Here is a 16448-nt window from a genome sequence, read left to right as displayed (position 1 = left end):
TTCTCCTGATTACAGAGAGCTCCCAAAATCAATTTTTATTATTATTTGAGTTATATTTTAATTATTAAAAATTAATTTTGTGTCAAAAATGCCATTTAACTTAGAAAAACAAGTTAAGTTATCAAATGAACTTCAAATGTTTTGCAATTTTTATGGGGAGTTCTTTGAACTTTAGATTAAAGTGGAGAATCAAAATGAACTCATTTAGATGATTATTTTTCCCAAATTAATTTTCATTGTGTTTAGGGTTTTATGAGAGTTAAGTGTGTTCTTAATAACTTGACCCATGAAAAATTTTCCAAAGGGTCCTTTGCATAAACCTTCCAAAATTTTTTTGGATTTTTCTAAGCAACATGCTAATTATTATGATTAATTTATATAAATAATAGACATAAACTTGAAAAATATAGATATCTGTCTAGAGGTCTTCTCTGACCTTGGAAAAGTCAGAGAATATCCCCCATGACAGAGGCAATAACATGCCAAAATATGAAGATATGGTGAAATGTCTAAATGCATGGAGAGTTAAAAGACTGAAAACCATATTTAATTAATTAAAACTAAAATATGCATCAAATAAACTTCAAATCATTTTCACATTTTTTTCCTCTATTCACTCAGCAAGAGGGTTTATTTATTTATTTTTTTATTTATCTATGCAAAGATATGAATTTTTATTGATAAGGCATTTAACTAAATCAGAAAAATACCTTATTTTTCTACTTAACCACGCGGTGCTGACCGGATCCTAGGCAGCTCAGAACGGCAACACGGCGCATTGCCAATCGCTGTGCTTTCCACCTTGGCATGCCACGCGGCCCGCGGTTCACACACCTAGAGTTCGTCTGGCTAGATCAAAATTGGGCTCAAAGCATGGGCAAATTAAGCTTGGATTGGGTTTAAATTGGTCATATGAAAGGTGAATTTAAGTTTAGGATTGATATTGATAAAAATTTGGCCCAAATTGATAGACATTTGAGCTGAATTTAGGGAAATTAGACCTTTAAAGGCAATTTGGGGGTTTTGGTCAAAATGGTCAAATTGGCTAAATTTGGTTCAATTGAAGGGTCCAAGTTGGTTTTAGAGAAATTTGGAGCCGATGGTATATTTTTAGTAATTTTGTGGTATTTTTCTAATTTTGGTAATTTTGGGTGGTTTTTGGCAATTTAGGTTTTTTCAAAAGGTTTGAAATGATTTTTGAACATGTTTGGATATTTTGATTGAATTTGGGGATTTGACCAAATTTGGGATTCGAAGGTGTTTAGGTAATTTGGGTAGGTTTGGGGGGGGAGGTCAAATTGGGTATTTTGGTAGGGTTGGGGTATCAACCACCCTACAAGAGTTATGGACCAATGGAATCCCCATTTGGGTCCTCTATGTACTGGTCTCAATTAAACCCTAGCCTAGGGCTAGTGGGTTTAGTAGACCATCTACATGAGTCTCCCAAAGGATCAAGGGATTAAAGTCAACTGGGTTTAGGGTTGTGAGGGATTGTGATTGAGAGTGAGTGACAGTGAGTGCCTTATCTCCATCATCCAGGGTCAACCCTAGGACCAATATATGGAACTTCAATTTGAGTAAGGAAGAGTGCAGAATTTCTAATGATGAGGGTTCCTTTTCTAGTTTTCTAAAAATAGTCAACAAGAAAGTCCTATGGCTAGACCCTAGGCAATTAAAGAGGAATACTTAAACCTCAACCAAAGGTGAGGTCAACAAATAGACCCCCAATAGTTGTGGCGTGCTGGGCAAGCACACTGCGCGTATTGTCGTTGACCGACGAGATCAACAAAACCAATGCAAAGTCCTCAGTCAACAGACTTAAAAGCAGTTGTAGAATTTTGTGTGCTATTTATTTCCACTAGGGAATTAGCAAGTGAATATTTGATCGAAGTCAAGAAGTAGGAACTCTAGCTTGGGGCTGGAGAGTGGGCTTAAGTTATCATGTTTCAGGTATTTATAGAGAATGGGAATCAGTGTGTAAGTGTTGACCCCGAGGTGGGAATTAAAATTTAGGAATCAATTCCAAAAAGAGAGTCAAAATTTAGGAAACCTTGAAAGAAGGGAACCAAAATTTAGGAACCGATCCCGAAATTAGAATGAAAATTTAGGTATCAATCTGAAAAGAAGGACCAGAAGTTAGGGACTGATACACAAAAAATATATGCATTTTTAGACCCATATTTTACACCTATTTTTGATGATATTGCACTTTAATGGAAGAAATTTAAATGTTTTCTTTCAGGTTGTTGATCTTTAGGGCTTAAAGCAAAAATGATGAAATTTGGAGTCAAAATGACGTTTTTAAATAAATGCTCAGCATTGGCAGTGCCGAGGGCAGCGCCGACAGTGCAGAACAAATTAACATGAAGATTTTTTACTCAGCGCCGACGGTGCCAGAACAGCGTCGATGGCGCTTCAAACCAATCCGAAATAACGCTGACACCCGTTTCAAGAAGGTTCGATGTATTTGAACAAGTTTTTGAAGATTTTTTGGAGGCACCTCTTGGATAACCAAACTTGGGCTCTATTTGGCGCCAAATTTTATCAAAAAATGTGCTCCTCTACATTTTTCACTCTTCTGCTTTCATTTTTAGCACCACATCATTCCATTCCACTTCCATATTGGAGTCAATTAGTGATTTTGCTTTCATAGTTTAGAGTTGTTTTGGTGAGATTTAATGTAAAACTTTCTGTAAGAGTGTTGGAGAAGGAGAAAAGTGAAAGATATCTTCTTCCTGCATTTGTAAGGAAAGGCAACAAACGATTTGCTTTGAGAAAGAGTTTTTTAGATAAGTATTATTTATTTATCAGTGTTGTATGAACTTGCTTTTATATATGAAATTTTTATTTTGTTATTTTGTTCTCATGAAGTCTGAGTAGTTCCCTCTATCTTTCTCCCTACTATGAGATATGGTGAAATGAAGAGATAATATGAATGTGCCAATATTAAATTATAAAATAAATTATGATGGTTTTTTAACTCTGAACTTAATTTACTTTTCGATCTGGTCAATTGAATTGTTAAAATGTGTTGTGAAACATATGATCTGAGAAATGGAGTATGAGTTATACAACAGAGTAATGATCACATTTTATTCCATGAAGGAGAACATCGTTTATGGAATTAAGTGCAAATAAATAGGGAAATATTCTTTTTTGGGTGTAGAATTGGAGAACCTTTAGGGTGACAGCTAAAATCTTCAATTCAGTTTTAGTGTTTAAGAACTGAAGCGAGAGCTACCCTTTAGGTGAAGGGAAGTGGGAGCTCTGGAGTGGGAGCCGGTATCGTCATAGCCTAGCCACAGATTTAGGGACTAAACACTGAGATTAGGCAATGATTTTCTACACACTGTAACAGGGTCAAGAATTAAAATTGCTCCTATTTAGCACAATACATATTATGAAAATTTATCTCATTTTATTTTACCATAGCTTCATTGTAATGGGAAGGATGCTTTTTCACATAAGAATCTCTGTTACATAAACATAGCTAATAGATTAATATTTACTGTTTTAAATTTTGCATATTTTATTTGTTAATAGTTTAGAAATTTAATTTTGATTACATCTCAACAATTAAAATTAGTGACAGTGATTTCAATTGACTTTTTGTGAATTTCCTAGCAAGTTTGTCATTACCAATTTAAATCTTCCCCAGAGGATCGATATTTGGGGCTTAAATAGAAAGTCCATTATTACATGATAATGATATGTATACTTGTGTTGAATCTGAATATTAATTGATTATATTTAATTAAATTTTACACAATCTATCATAACAAAAAGTCGAATCAGATATCACCAAAGTCCAATTGCTCCAAAGGATTAAGAGAAAACAACGTTTATAAGCCCATATAGAACATTTGCTTTTCGTAGAATGTCTTTTCAACTGTGCAATGCACCTGCAACATTTTAAATATGACTGAAGATGCATGATGTCAATTTTATATAACATGGAATGGAAGTATTTATGGATGATTTTTCTGTATTTGGGACTTGATTTTTTTGTATTTAGGACTTTGTATTTAGGACTTCGTTTGAGTTATGCCTCAATAATTTAGAAAAAGTTCTAGAGATATGTGAAAAAAGCAACCTAGTCTTAAATTTGGAAAAAAATGTTAATTTATGGTTGTAGGAGGTATTGTTCATGGGCATAAAATTTCTGAAAAAAGGTATGAAAGTAGATCCTGCAAAAATCTAAGTTATAGAAAAATTACCACCTCCTAATAATGTAAAAGGGGTGAGAAGTTTTCTAGGTCATGCTAGTTTTTACAGGCGCTACATAAAAAAATTTTAAAAAATAATTAAACCCCTATGCCAACTTTTAGAAAAAGATATAAAATTTGACTTTATTGAGGAACTCCTTAAATCCTTTGAAACTTTAATGGAAAAAATAATCACCACTACACCTATAATAGTACCACCTGACTGGGAGAAATCATTTGAAATAATGTGTGATGCTAGTGATTATGCTATTGGAGTTGTATTAGGAAAAAGGCACGATAAAGTTTTTAAAGTTATATATTATGCTAGTAAAACTCTAAATAATGCTCAAATTAACTATCCTACTACTAAAAGAGGGTTATTAGCTATTGTTTATGCCTTTGATAAATTTAGATCTTATTTAATTGGAACTAAATGCATAGTGCATACAGATCAATGTGATATTAAATACTTGATGTAAAAGAAGGATGTTAAACAAAGATTAATTAGATGGATACTTCTATTGCAAGAGTTTGATTTTATCGTGGTAGATAGAAAGGAAAATAATAATCAAAAAGCTGATCATTTATCTAGAATAGAAATAGAAATCTAGAATAGAAATTATTAACTAATTCTGCAAATGATATTTTAGAAAATTTCCCTGATGAACATTTATATAGCAATGATGAAATGGATGTACCCTGGTATGCTAATATAGTAAACTATATTGTAAGTGACATTTTACCACCTGATATCAAGAATCCACAATTAAAGAAATTTATCTATGATTTGAAAGACTATTTTTGGGATGACACATATTTATATAAACAATGTAAAGATTTAATTATTAGAAGATGTGTGCCTTATGAAAATACTCGATAGATAATTAAAAGATGTCATGATTCTAAATTTGGAGGACATTTTGGAATAATTTTGGAATCATTTTGGAATAAATAGAACTTCATATAAAATTTTGCAAGCTGGATTTTATTGGCCTACTCTTTTTAGTAATGTTAATGAATATATTAAAGCATGCGATAGATGTTAACGAGTAGGAAATATTTCCATAAGAGACAAAATGCCTCTAAATTATACATTAGAAGTTTAAATTTTTGATGTGGGGGGATTAGACTTTGTGGGACTATTTATGCCTTCATTTGGAAATTTATATATATTACTTACTGTTGATTTTATGTCTAAGTGGATTCAAGCTATTGTTGTGCCTAGATGTGACGCTCTAAGTGTTTCTAAATTTTTAATTAGAAATATGTTTACAAGATATTGAATGCTGAGAGTAATCATTATTGATGGAGGATCTCATTTAAGGAATAAGAGAATTGAAAAATTAATTAAGAAATATGATGTAATGCATAGATTCTCTACTACTTATCATCCTCAAACTAGTGGTCTAACAGAAATATCAAATGGTGAAATTAAACGCATTTTAAAAAAAGCTGTAAATCTATATAAGTTGGATTGGCCTGCTAGGCTAGATACTGCATTATGGACATACAGAACTGCTTATAAAACCCTTATAAGAATGTCCCCATATAGATTAAGTTTTGGAAAAACATATCATTTACCAGTAGAATTGGAAGATAAAGCATTTTAGGCTATTAAAGAATTTAATTTTAATTTAAAGGATGCTGGTGAGAAAAGGTTTTTGCAACTCAATGAACTTGAGGAGATTAGAAATGAAACATATGATAATGCAAAAATCTATAAAGAGAAAATGAAAATATGGCATGGTCGGAAGTTTGTTAAAAAGAAATTTGAACCTGGATAAGAAGTTCTACTATATAATACAATATTGAGAATGTTTCCATGAAAATTAAAATCCAGATGGTTAGGACCATTTAAAGTGATTAGAGTCTATCATTATGGAACTGTTGTTATTAAAGCTCCTAACACTGGAAAGATATTTAAGATTAATGGGCATCATTTCAAACATTATTATGAAAGGCACATAACTCAATTTAAAGAAGTTTTAATGTTAAGTCAACCCAACTAAAACCCAACTAAATCGGGCTGAAGACGTTAAACCAAGCGCTTTGTGGGAGGCAACCCATTTGTGGGAGGGCTTTGTGGGAGGCAACCCATACATATATTGCTATGTATTACTATTTATCTTGTTAAGTGTCTTATATATTAGTAGATAATAATCCTACACAATGCAATTTATTATAAATTAAGTCAAATATTGGTATTGAAGGAAGATTTGGAATCAAATTTAATTAAAAAATGAAAATTACAATTTTGGCCACTGGCGCTGATGACGCCAGAAAGGGCACCAACGACACCCTAGATAACGGATATCAGAGCCAGCATTGTCAATAAGGAGCACCGACGGCGCCGAGTGCAACTGGATAGTTTTAGATGACTTTTGGCGGGTTTTGGCACAATTTCACTTCATAATAACCACCAGGATGAGTTTAAAAAGGCCTAAAAATATCCTTGAACGCCTAGTAACTTCCTGTTTTTGGATTCCATGGCTTTCAATTCCAAAAATACTTTTAGGTATGAAGTTTTCAACAAAAGAAAGTTTTCTAGTTTTGACACGCAGCAATTATACTATAAAGTTATTACGAATAGGACATTGATCAAGGAAAGAAGATTTGTTAATCATGGAGTGATCAATCATACTGGTCCGATTGATAAAATCATTATGCAAAGGCATTATGAAGTTTTGTGTTACACTACATCTGCGGTTATCGTACCTATGGGGAAAGAGGTTTACAAACTTACATGGAATTACTCAAGGTGTTGTCTTTGTACGAGGTAAGGTTGTACCATTTACTCCTGTAAGGATTAATGAATTGTATATGATAAACAACATTCTAATATGTCATTATACAAATTTCATTCCTACACAAGATTTGATGCAAGACATGTATAATCTTCTGACAGATGAAAGTGATATGTGGGAGATACGAGATGAAGGATATGTTAGTTTCTCCACTTCATTACTTAATCCAAATTCAAAGCAATGACATTTCTTTATTGTTTTGAAATTACTCCCTACTATGAAAATTAGTAAAGTTACCAAAGAATGTGCTATTTTAATTTACTGCATTCAAATGAAAAACTCATTGATATAAAGTCTATTATATTTAAATCTATTATGTGTATCCTTACTAATGGACCAATTTATGAACTTGGGCATCCATCTACCATCTTTTTGATTTGCGGTCAAGCCCAAGTTCTATATGAAAGTTGGAAAAGACTTTATTACCTTGGGAGCCAATGAATCCTATAGATGAGAATTATTGTGGAAATGGAAATGAAGATAGATCAATCTTCACATGCCAATCTTCACATGCTTCAACTCCATTAAAACCACCAACAGTTGGAAGTTTTCTTGCTTTGGAAAATAAATTGAAGAAAATTGAAAGGGAACTTCAGAGTATTATGAATGCAGCAAAAGATCTTAAATTCCTTTTGATCACCTTGATTGGAGAATGAAAGAAAATTTTGATCACACTGGAACTTTTGAAGCAGGATTAGTCTTCGGATGTTTAAGGAAAAAGGGTGGATCGAAGAAAATTCGACAGACCAATTCTCGTACCGATCCTTCCATAACTTATATGTTCATTACCAATCTATGGGAGATATTAGAGGAGGAGAAAACACTGAAGAAGAGGTGTAATAATTAAAGACTTTAAATTCTCTATCTATTTTAGAACATTACATATATTTAGTGTAATTGTGTGGATTAAATTTAGTTTGGTTTTTTTTTTTTACTTTAGAATTCTAAACTTTGATTATGTGTATAGTTTTATGATAGCGTTTAGTATTGTGGCTTGATTTTGAGGCTGATTTAAAATTAGTTTTTTTAATATATGTGATTGTGTAATTAAAAAATTGTTTGTAAAAAGTGTACTTTCATATATAAAAGTTAGTTTGTTATTGTTTGTGAAAATTTGTGTTGTTGAAATATTTTCTTTTGTGAATTATTGTTAGATAAAAAATTTGTGTTAGTCGATAGGAAATTGAAAATTAAAAAAAATCAAAATATGAAACTTTTGGGCCTTCAGCGCCGACGACGCCCTCGACCCGACGATAGATTTTAACCCTTAAAAATTTGTAATTTTTACTGTGGCCACCATTTTTTTACTGTGGCCACCAAATTTTTACTGTGGCCACCATTTTTATGCTTAATTCATCTTCAACCTTCGGTTTGGGCTACTCGGGCTTGATTGTGGTTGGAGTTGAGGTGATTTAGGCTCTGTTTGGCGCAGCTGCAGCTTTCCAGCTTTTCAGCTGCAGCTGCGCTGCCCCAGGAACTGCGCTGCCCTTGCGCTGCCCTAGAAAGCTGCTGCGGGGAAGCTGACTGTCTGTTTGGTGCAACTGTGTTAAAATAGCTGTGGGGCAGCTGTTTCTAAGAAAATGACCATAGTGCCCCTGTTTGATAAAATTGTTTAAAAGAACTTATGAGGACGATATTTTTCAATTGTAGTGAAACAGTACTCTAGATTGATTTTATTTAAACACACACACTTAAAAAAAGAAAAAGAAGAGAAAATTTACACCATAAATTATATGTATCTATATATCTAACTTTAAAACTTGTATATTTACATTTATAATATTCTTGGTGTGAAGAACTTACACATGAAAGTGTATCTAATTTATAAAAGATAAATGATATTGGCATTTTTAATGTGATGTAATTATTTGGAGCCTATGTTTGCAACTATGAAAAGATATAGTTGTGAGATATACAAATATATGAGAAAAGTACAGTATATATTAAAGGGCTTTATTTTTCGTCGCCCTATGACAAGTACAAATTAATATTAATGCTCAATGTCAATCACAATAAACATCAACACCAATAATGCATGAAATCTTTAATGTTATTAGTCTCACAACAACATCAACCACCTTCTAATGTCTGAATTTCAAGGACAACAACAATCAACATCGCCGACTGTCGACCGATGCTAAATCTTAGTCTTCTAATGTCTGAATGTTCGCCACCCAATGAGCATATCTTAGGCTTAACTGAAGAGTAAGCTCGCAGTCTTCCACAACCCTTCACTTCCATCCAATCCCTCCCTATAACATAGTTCCTACTTTCTTTCAGAATAAAAGCATCATTTTGCGGACCCATAAGCTTGGAATCCACCTTCAAAAACTTAGCAGCACCACCCAAAACTTCATATTTTAGCCCATCTACTGTACCATAAGCATTGAACATGTCCAACGGACCAAGAGGAGCAAACTTGAATCTAGGCGCCATAACCTGCATATCAAAGCATTCCAAGTCAGAAAAAAAGTTGGGAAAAATTAACATATCTATCACAAAATTCTAATATATTTAAATATCTCACACCTATAGTTTCATATTCATAAATACAGCGCCTTAGTGCTTTTTACCTACCCCTAAAAAAATGCATTTTAATAATACAAAGTGATATATTTATGTGCTATGTGTAAGTATAAAAGTCTAGGTGTGAGATATGTAAATACATGATGCAGAATGATTCTACAAACTTGGATCGGAGAGGCAGTGAATATTTCATGCTCTAGAACATTGAGAGAAAGAGACAAAGCTGCATTCTGCAGTAGTAGAATAAGCTCGCCCGTGTTATGACGGTAGTCGATGGAATAGTCGTTCCAGTTTGCATCTACTGCAGCCACGGAAATAAAGTGGATGTCACTTCCCTAGATGGTAGGGGTCAGCGTCATCAAGTTTGTGGAGTGGAATGTGTTCTTCTACTCGGTAGAGCTACAGGCCGCACCTTGGTAGTTGTAGATGCCGAGCATACAACATATTCATATAAAGATAAGCGGTATACTATTACATAAAAGCATATCAATTCCTACCAGCCTTTCCCTCAACATATTTAAGAATCATTTTGCAACTCCACTAACAACCAACAATATCTAATTGATGGTATGGAAATAAACAAGTGGAAATGATAGCACATTCGTAAGACAAATAGTCATGATCAGCACCACATTCACTAATGACAACATAAATTTTATACTAATAATTTAAATTTGAAAAGAAAACTGCTTCACTAAAACGAGCAACAATTAATGATTTTGAATAATTGTTGCTTCATTCTGAAGTAATGGAGTATTTGAACAACGCTTACTGGAATCAGCCCCAATCTTAAAAGAGAAATAATACCACATAACATAAATACAGTTGAGGGGGGCTTCTCAGCTTTCACCATGTTAAAAATGCCCATTTTGCCAGAGTATTTGTATATCCTAACAGATATAACGACATCATTGATAACGGTTTTAAAAGAATACTTACAACTACCATAACTTGCTCTACAATTTTATTAAGATATGTTATAAATGTTATCAAACAGGTCACTCTGTGAATGAAAATCCTGGTAGAAATTTGATGTTGAAGAGAAACCCATTGAACCTAAAAGCCCTTCAAAGTTAAAAGAATAAAGGGCCCCCAATGAACAAAAGAAATGTTTACACACAACCAACATGTTTTTGAAAAGGTGATTAGGACTAAAGAAGTAATATATGTCTAGACCCTTTTGTTGAATTGAACAAATATATGAATGAGAACTTGCGTGCCTAAGGATGTTAGAAAATTATAACATGAATATATTTTATTTTAATGAGCTATATGATAAATTACCATCCACAATATTTTCTTGTTGGATCAAAAAGATGAATGGAAGAAAGAACATTACCATCTCTTCTCAGACAAAGAAATCAGCTGAAAAGGAACACAATATGTACAATTCAATAATATCATTCCAATAGATAAAAATTGAAAGGGAAATTTACATGCATACCACACAATTCTTAGGTATTAGTGGTGGATGGTACAACTATTAGTGGAATTGTATTTGAGGCAGAAGACCAACATTCAATACCAACTCCATAAAAGATCAAATGAAGACAAAAGTAAAGGAGAATACATAGAAATTATCAGAATCCTAAAAGCAGAATAAAAGTGGCAGAGATATCAGGAATAAAAATAGCGACAAATACCAATATAAACCTTTGAAACAACAACTACAAAATGATAATCTCAAACACATTAGATAAAGCAAAAAACAATTAACCCAAAGCAGAACTTTATGTAGGAGTTGAACTTCAATGTATAATGAAATCCAAACAGACGAAGGGCTGCTCCAATTCTTCATATGAGATCAAGTTTGAACATCCTGAAACCTCATAAATCTTGGTAGGAGCTAAATATATGTGGAATAAGAACTCCTAGCAGTAAACAACAGATACACGTGATCTAAAATAAACTTCCAGAATTAACACTAATCTTACAACATACCACACAATTCCTAGGTATTAGTGGTGGATGGTATTACAACTTACCCACACATGATGAGGTATATTTCACTTTTTAAAATAATAAATTTAGGTGTTAATAACATCAATACATAGGAATTTAAATATAAACAAACACCCTAATTTTAGAAAAAAAAAAGGACAATGAAGATACTGGCACAGACATACAACGGAATAGATAAATATGAAGTTGAATAAAAATAAGAGTAGCGATATTTTTAATAATATTCAACTAATAAATTCTCAAATTATTCATTCATAGGCATACTATCTCATCAATAATTCGTTCCCTCAGCTCTGTCATCTCGCTTGCACCTTCTCCATCAACGGTGAAGGCAATGGAAGCCTCGGTCTCTTCTTCTGTGAAAGACTGACCTAGCCGGTATTCAAACGCTTCCGAATGCACATTTTTTTCATCCTCTTCTGCCAAATGAAAGTTGATATCGCTATGGGAATTATGTCTTCTTATGTAATTATGAAGAGCCATTGTAGCACAGACCATCTGTACCTGCTTCAAAAAATTGTAGGGAGGCATATCACGGAGTATCACCCATTTCTTTTTCCAGACACCGAAAGTCCTCTCAATTACACCACGAAACAATAAATGTTGTTTATTAAACGTTTCCTTTCTTCCTCGTGTGATGTTACTTGCACGTACGAAGTCTGGTATGTGATATCTCGTATCCGGAAATGGCTTTAAATACCCTCGTTGCAATGGGTAACCAGCATCAACCAAGTAAAACTTTCTTAACAAATGGAACAATTAGTACACAAATTCAAGTTTTTTTAGGGATCCCAAGTAATAATTACCTAATAAATTGAACAATTTGTATGAGTTTGATCCCGAGCATACCTGCAGGTGAATGTGGAAAGTTGTTATTGGGATCTCGTGTCACAGATTTAAAAACTCGACTGTCATGTGCGCTACCTACCCAGACAGTCATAACAAAAGTGAAACACATGTTAAAGTTGCAGACGGCCATGACATTTTGGGTAGGGCTACCACAACGGCCGATAAATGCCACCTTATCACTATTTGGGATGCGTGCGTCAACATGTGTTCCATCAATTGCGCCAATGCAGTCCTGATGAGTAATTGTTAGGTCTGACATATCATTGCTAACCCTTACAAAGTTAACTATAATGAATCCGAGAGAATACCTTGAAAAGGGGCATATATCATGCACCACGTGCTATTTCAACCAGTATCTGCTCAAACTTATAATTTGAGAGTCTATTGACATGAGAGGACAAGCTAACAAGTGCGCTCAATCCGATTGAGAAATACCTGCTTATTGTTCTTGATGAGTGATGAAATCGCTCAATCGCTCCTCTTATAGACTCATTTTGGGATAATATGAACAATGTTATTGCGAGCACCTCACGTAGATTGGTCCTGGAGGATCAATGAAGACCGTGAGATCCTACGAGTAAGTCCAGAATATCGATAAATATTGTCTGGCTCATTCGAAACATATTACAAAAGCGTGTTGGGTGCCATGCAAGAAACTCTCTAACCCATTTATCGCCAATATAAGAAGATTTCATGCATGTCGATCGATCAATGTACGTGTTATAGTACACGTACATCAAACATATTGTAGTAAGAAACATCCCTCTTTGTTTTCTTTTGTGTGTATCCTTGTGGGTTTCCATCCGTCTTCTTCTATTTGTATCCATAGTGATGGGTATCCCTAAATGTTTCCCCTAAAAAATTATCATTTATATGAGAGTTGAAGATAATAAAAAAAGTAATATTTGCAAATAATTAGGAAGGTACAACAGAGTTCACAAGCACAACTCTAGAAAAAAAAATAGATAATGCAGTGTAAATGTTCCAGTGATAAAAAATAGAAAAAGTATCAATTGTTCAAACGATTGTAAAAATGCTGAATATATGCCACTCTGCGAGTGGCAGGCATCTGCACGAAGAAATCCCTACGGACCGGGTCTTCTAGCAATCCTGCTGCGAACAGATACAGCTCTTCATCTGCATAAATTTTGGTTGTAGCACTTAGGATTTCAAGTGTCTCCGCGATTCTGCTTGAATGAGAAGACTGACATTCTGTTTTGAAACAAGAAACTGCCTCGGATAACTCTTTTTTGAGAGAAGAAGCACCAATTTTTCTTTTATCAACAACCCTCAGATGTTTGGAACTGGAAATAGTTTCATATTCATTCTGATCTGGGCTAGGGACGTCAATGAAATCAACTGAACCTCCAGGGGTTCCCAAATTCATGGCATTGCCAGTGAACCCTATCTTGCTTGGGCTACAAGCATAGTTTTCTGTTGCCACCACTCCCCCAAACATGCGGTCTAGTTTTTGCTCTAATTCAGGCTCAATTCCAGAAAGTTTAAACTTTTTTGCAGCAGGCACCACCTACACAAAAATTGGTAGACACCCAATTATAACAAAATAGAAAGTTACAAAAAAAAAGTTTATAAACAAAGCTCACCGCAAGTCTTTCAGTCCACCATTCATTAGGTGCATCAACTGTTCGCTTTATTGGATCCCAACCAAGACTGGTAGAACCCCTTTTCAATTCCTTCCGTATTTTCCATTCCTTCTTCATTTGGTCCCACTTTTTTTTCATTTGCAACCTGTCATATTCCCTGCCTGTACATTCCTTGAAATTTTTTATAATGTTTTTTCGCCCTTCTTTATTGAAATGGGTCATTGGTCTATTTCCCCGTTCAATCTCTTTAATACGAAGATCGCAAAATATTATTTTCGTATCTTTTTCCCACAATGCGGGTGTAGCAATCTCTTTAGGCTTACTATCCATGTTATTACTATAACAAAACAAAGTCATGAAACACGACAGTAAAATCAATTAGAAAGTAGAATAAAGTAATGTTTAGGTATTAGATATTTAAGGAATATGCAGTTAAATAAATATTTAGGGAATACGCAGTTATAAAATAGTACTGAAGGTCCTTGACTTTTCTCTCCTAATTTTTGTTTCTTTGCTAATTGCTCCTCTAAACTACCACAATATTAAGGAGCTTTGAAATAAATTTTGAAGTTATCTTCCTAGTTATATTAGATATATTTCTCATAGTTATTATTTCCAACAGTAAGATAATTACATTTTGCAATTTTAAACAACAGAACACCAAATTTATAAAAGATGAAAGAATTAAAAAGCAAAACATCTTAGAACCACATAATGGACCATAACTTCTAATAACCTTATTCCAAGTATAATTTATAAGTGAAAGTAAGAAAAATGTGATGTAAGCAAACAAGCATCAAATGGGAATGTTAAAGATGTCTGATCCAAGTAGAAAGACCCAACAAGTGATTACTATGTAGTACCATGATTCTCAGAATGATAGGAAATGAAGTATTCCTAGAAAGCACGATAAAATTTATAGAATGCAATGGAAGACCTACATAAGGTTTACTCTAAAAATATTCAGTTAGATATATGGATGAAACTAGAGTACCTGTAGCAGAGTAAGCTGTGCTGAGAGGGTAGTTGCCTCAGTCTGCAGCGTTTTCACCTTGCGCTCGAGCTCACTACTGTACCTTATCATGCTCTCTTTAGATCTTGCAACAGATTGTCTATTTGCAGGAATTCTATAGCACAGAAAAGAGGAAAAGAAAACTAGTAAAAGTAGAGAAACAAAGATGTCGTTCCAAACTAATTCTTTCAATTTTCGTGATCACACAGAACTAAGCCAAAAATCCACTGAAGATAACTTTATAAATCATGTCATTTTTTTACCAACAGAAGTACATGATATGAAAGTTAGTTTTTATTTATTTTTTTATATAGCAAATTTATATATCCCACCCTGTAATATTTTTTTATGAGAAATTTACATGCGGAGCACATAATTATTATGGATTTAAGCAGCTCGCACCTAAATTTGAGAGTTATGTATATAGATATGAAAATATATAAAAATTCAGTGTTATGTAGAACTAGGAACATCTAAATAAACAAATCTTATTAGAAAACGAAAGTCAACAAGGCAGCAAAAGATCTTAAATTGAGGGCGGGATGAGAAGAAGATCGCAGGCGGGATGAGGGGTTTTTGTGAGGGGCAAAACTAGCCTTTTTCACGCTGCGAAGCTGTGCCGCGGGGAGGATATGGCTTTCCGCTTTTCTTCCACGTTAACTTTATTTTTCCATGAAGCTGCGAGCCAAACAGCAAATTATCACGATTTGGGGCCGTGAGGCCGCAAAAAAGCGGCCCCAAACAGACCCTCAGAGGCTAGAAGACTTCGGATTTCATCTTCTCTAGGTAAGAGCTACACATTAAACCAATTTTTTTTTATTTTCACCAAGGATTTGTCTCACCTTGCATGGATCTGAAAATATGAAAACATTTTGAGAAATTTTTGAGAAAATGCTTTGGTGATGAACTCTTATGTAGTGATATAAAGTTTAAAATATTTTACATTTTGATTTTTGGAATTTTAGAATTTATTCAGATTTTTCAAAAAATTTTAGATTTTCTATGGCACATAGGTCGAGCAAAAGGAAAGTAGAGTATGACAAGGAGAGATTTCTTAGCATTAGAGCTAGTCCTCGATTTCATAGAATTTGTGAAAATAAGAAATTAATTCAAGATTGAGGTTTTAAAAGTCTAGGAGGAGAAGTTGAACATTTGATTATTGCTCGGCAATGGGAAAACATCTACTATTATAATGTCGTTGCGATAGCTGGGATTGAAATGGAATTTTATGCCAACCTTCCTGAAGCTTCTGATGATTATGTATTTGTTTGTGGAAAAAGTGTAGAATTTACTCCAGAGAAAATAAATGAGTTTTGTTCTATAGAAGATGTGTATAGATGCTATTATCATTCTTTTTCTGTTACAGATCAGGCTTTAGATGAAGTTATTTCTTTTCTGACTACTGAGAAAGGGGCTTGGAAAATAAAAAATTAAGTTAAAGTTAAGGGTAAATCTTCCCCGTACTAGTTTAAATGTAGTATCTAAA

General features: G+C 33.6%; 1 protein-coding gene and 1 pseudogene across 1 annotated transcript; both read right to left on the bottom strand.

The window, feature by feature from the left end:
* Positions 1–9079: 9079 nt before the first annotated feature.
* Positions 9080–9972, bottom strand: LOC110038568 (annotated as a pseudogene).
* Positions 9973–13355: 3383 nt separating this feature from the next.
* On the bottom strand, positions 13356–15833 carry LOC110038567 (L10-interacting MYB domain-containing protein-like). The gene is made up of 5 exons (XM_020743441.1): positions 15805–15833; positions 14945–15077; positions 14814–14847; positions 13951–14111; positions 13356–13874 (listed from the first exon to the last, which is right to left on the bottom strand). Exons 1-5 carry the CDS (start codon positions 15831–15833, stop codon positions 13356–13358), a joined length of 876 nt encoding a protein of 291 aa, XP_020599100.1.
* Between the last annotated feature and the right edge of the window lie 615 nt (positions 15834–16448).

This window comes from Phalaenopsis equestris, unplaced genomic scaffold (assembly GCF_001263595.1).
Source record: "Phalaenopsis equestris unplaced genomic scaffold, ASM126359v1 Scaffold233112, whole genome shotgun sequence".
Lineage (NCBI taxonomy): Eukaryota > Viridiplantae > Streptophyta > Magnoliopsida > Asparagales > Orchidaceae > Phalaenopsis > Phalaenopsis equestris.
Note: the sequence above shows the minus strand (reverse complement) of the source record. Positions and strands in the feature narration are given on the sequence as shown.

What these genes read in the sequence shown, in the direction of transcription:
- LOC110038567 (XM_020743441.1), bottom strand. Translation starts at nt 15,833, where the DNA reads ATGTTTTCATATTTTCAGATCCATGCAAG. An exon ending in TATTTTCAGATCCATGCAAG is followed by an intron (nt 15,078 to 15,804) that starts GTGAGACAAATC and finishes TCTGTGCTATAG; the next exon opens with AATTCCTGCAAATAGACAAT. An exon ending in CTATCATTCTGAGAATCATG is followed by an intron (nt 14,112 to 14,813) that starts GTACTACATAGT and finishes AGGAATGTACAG; the next exon opens with GCAGGGAATATGACAGGTTG.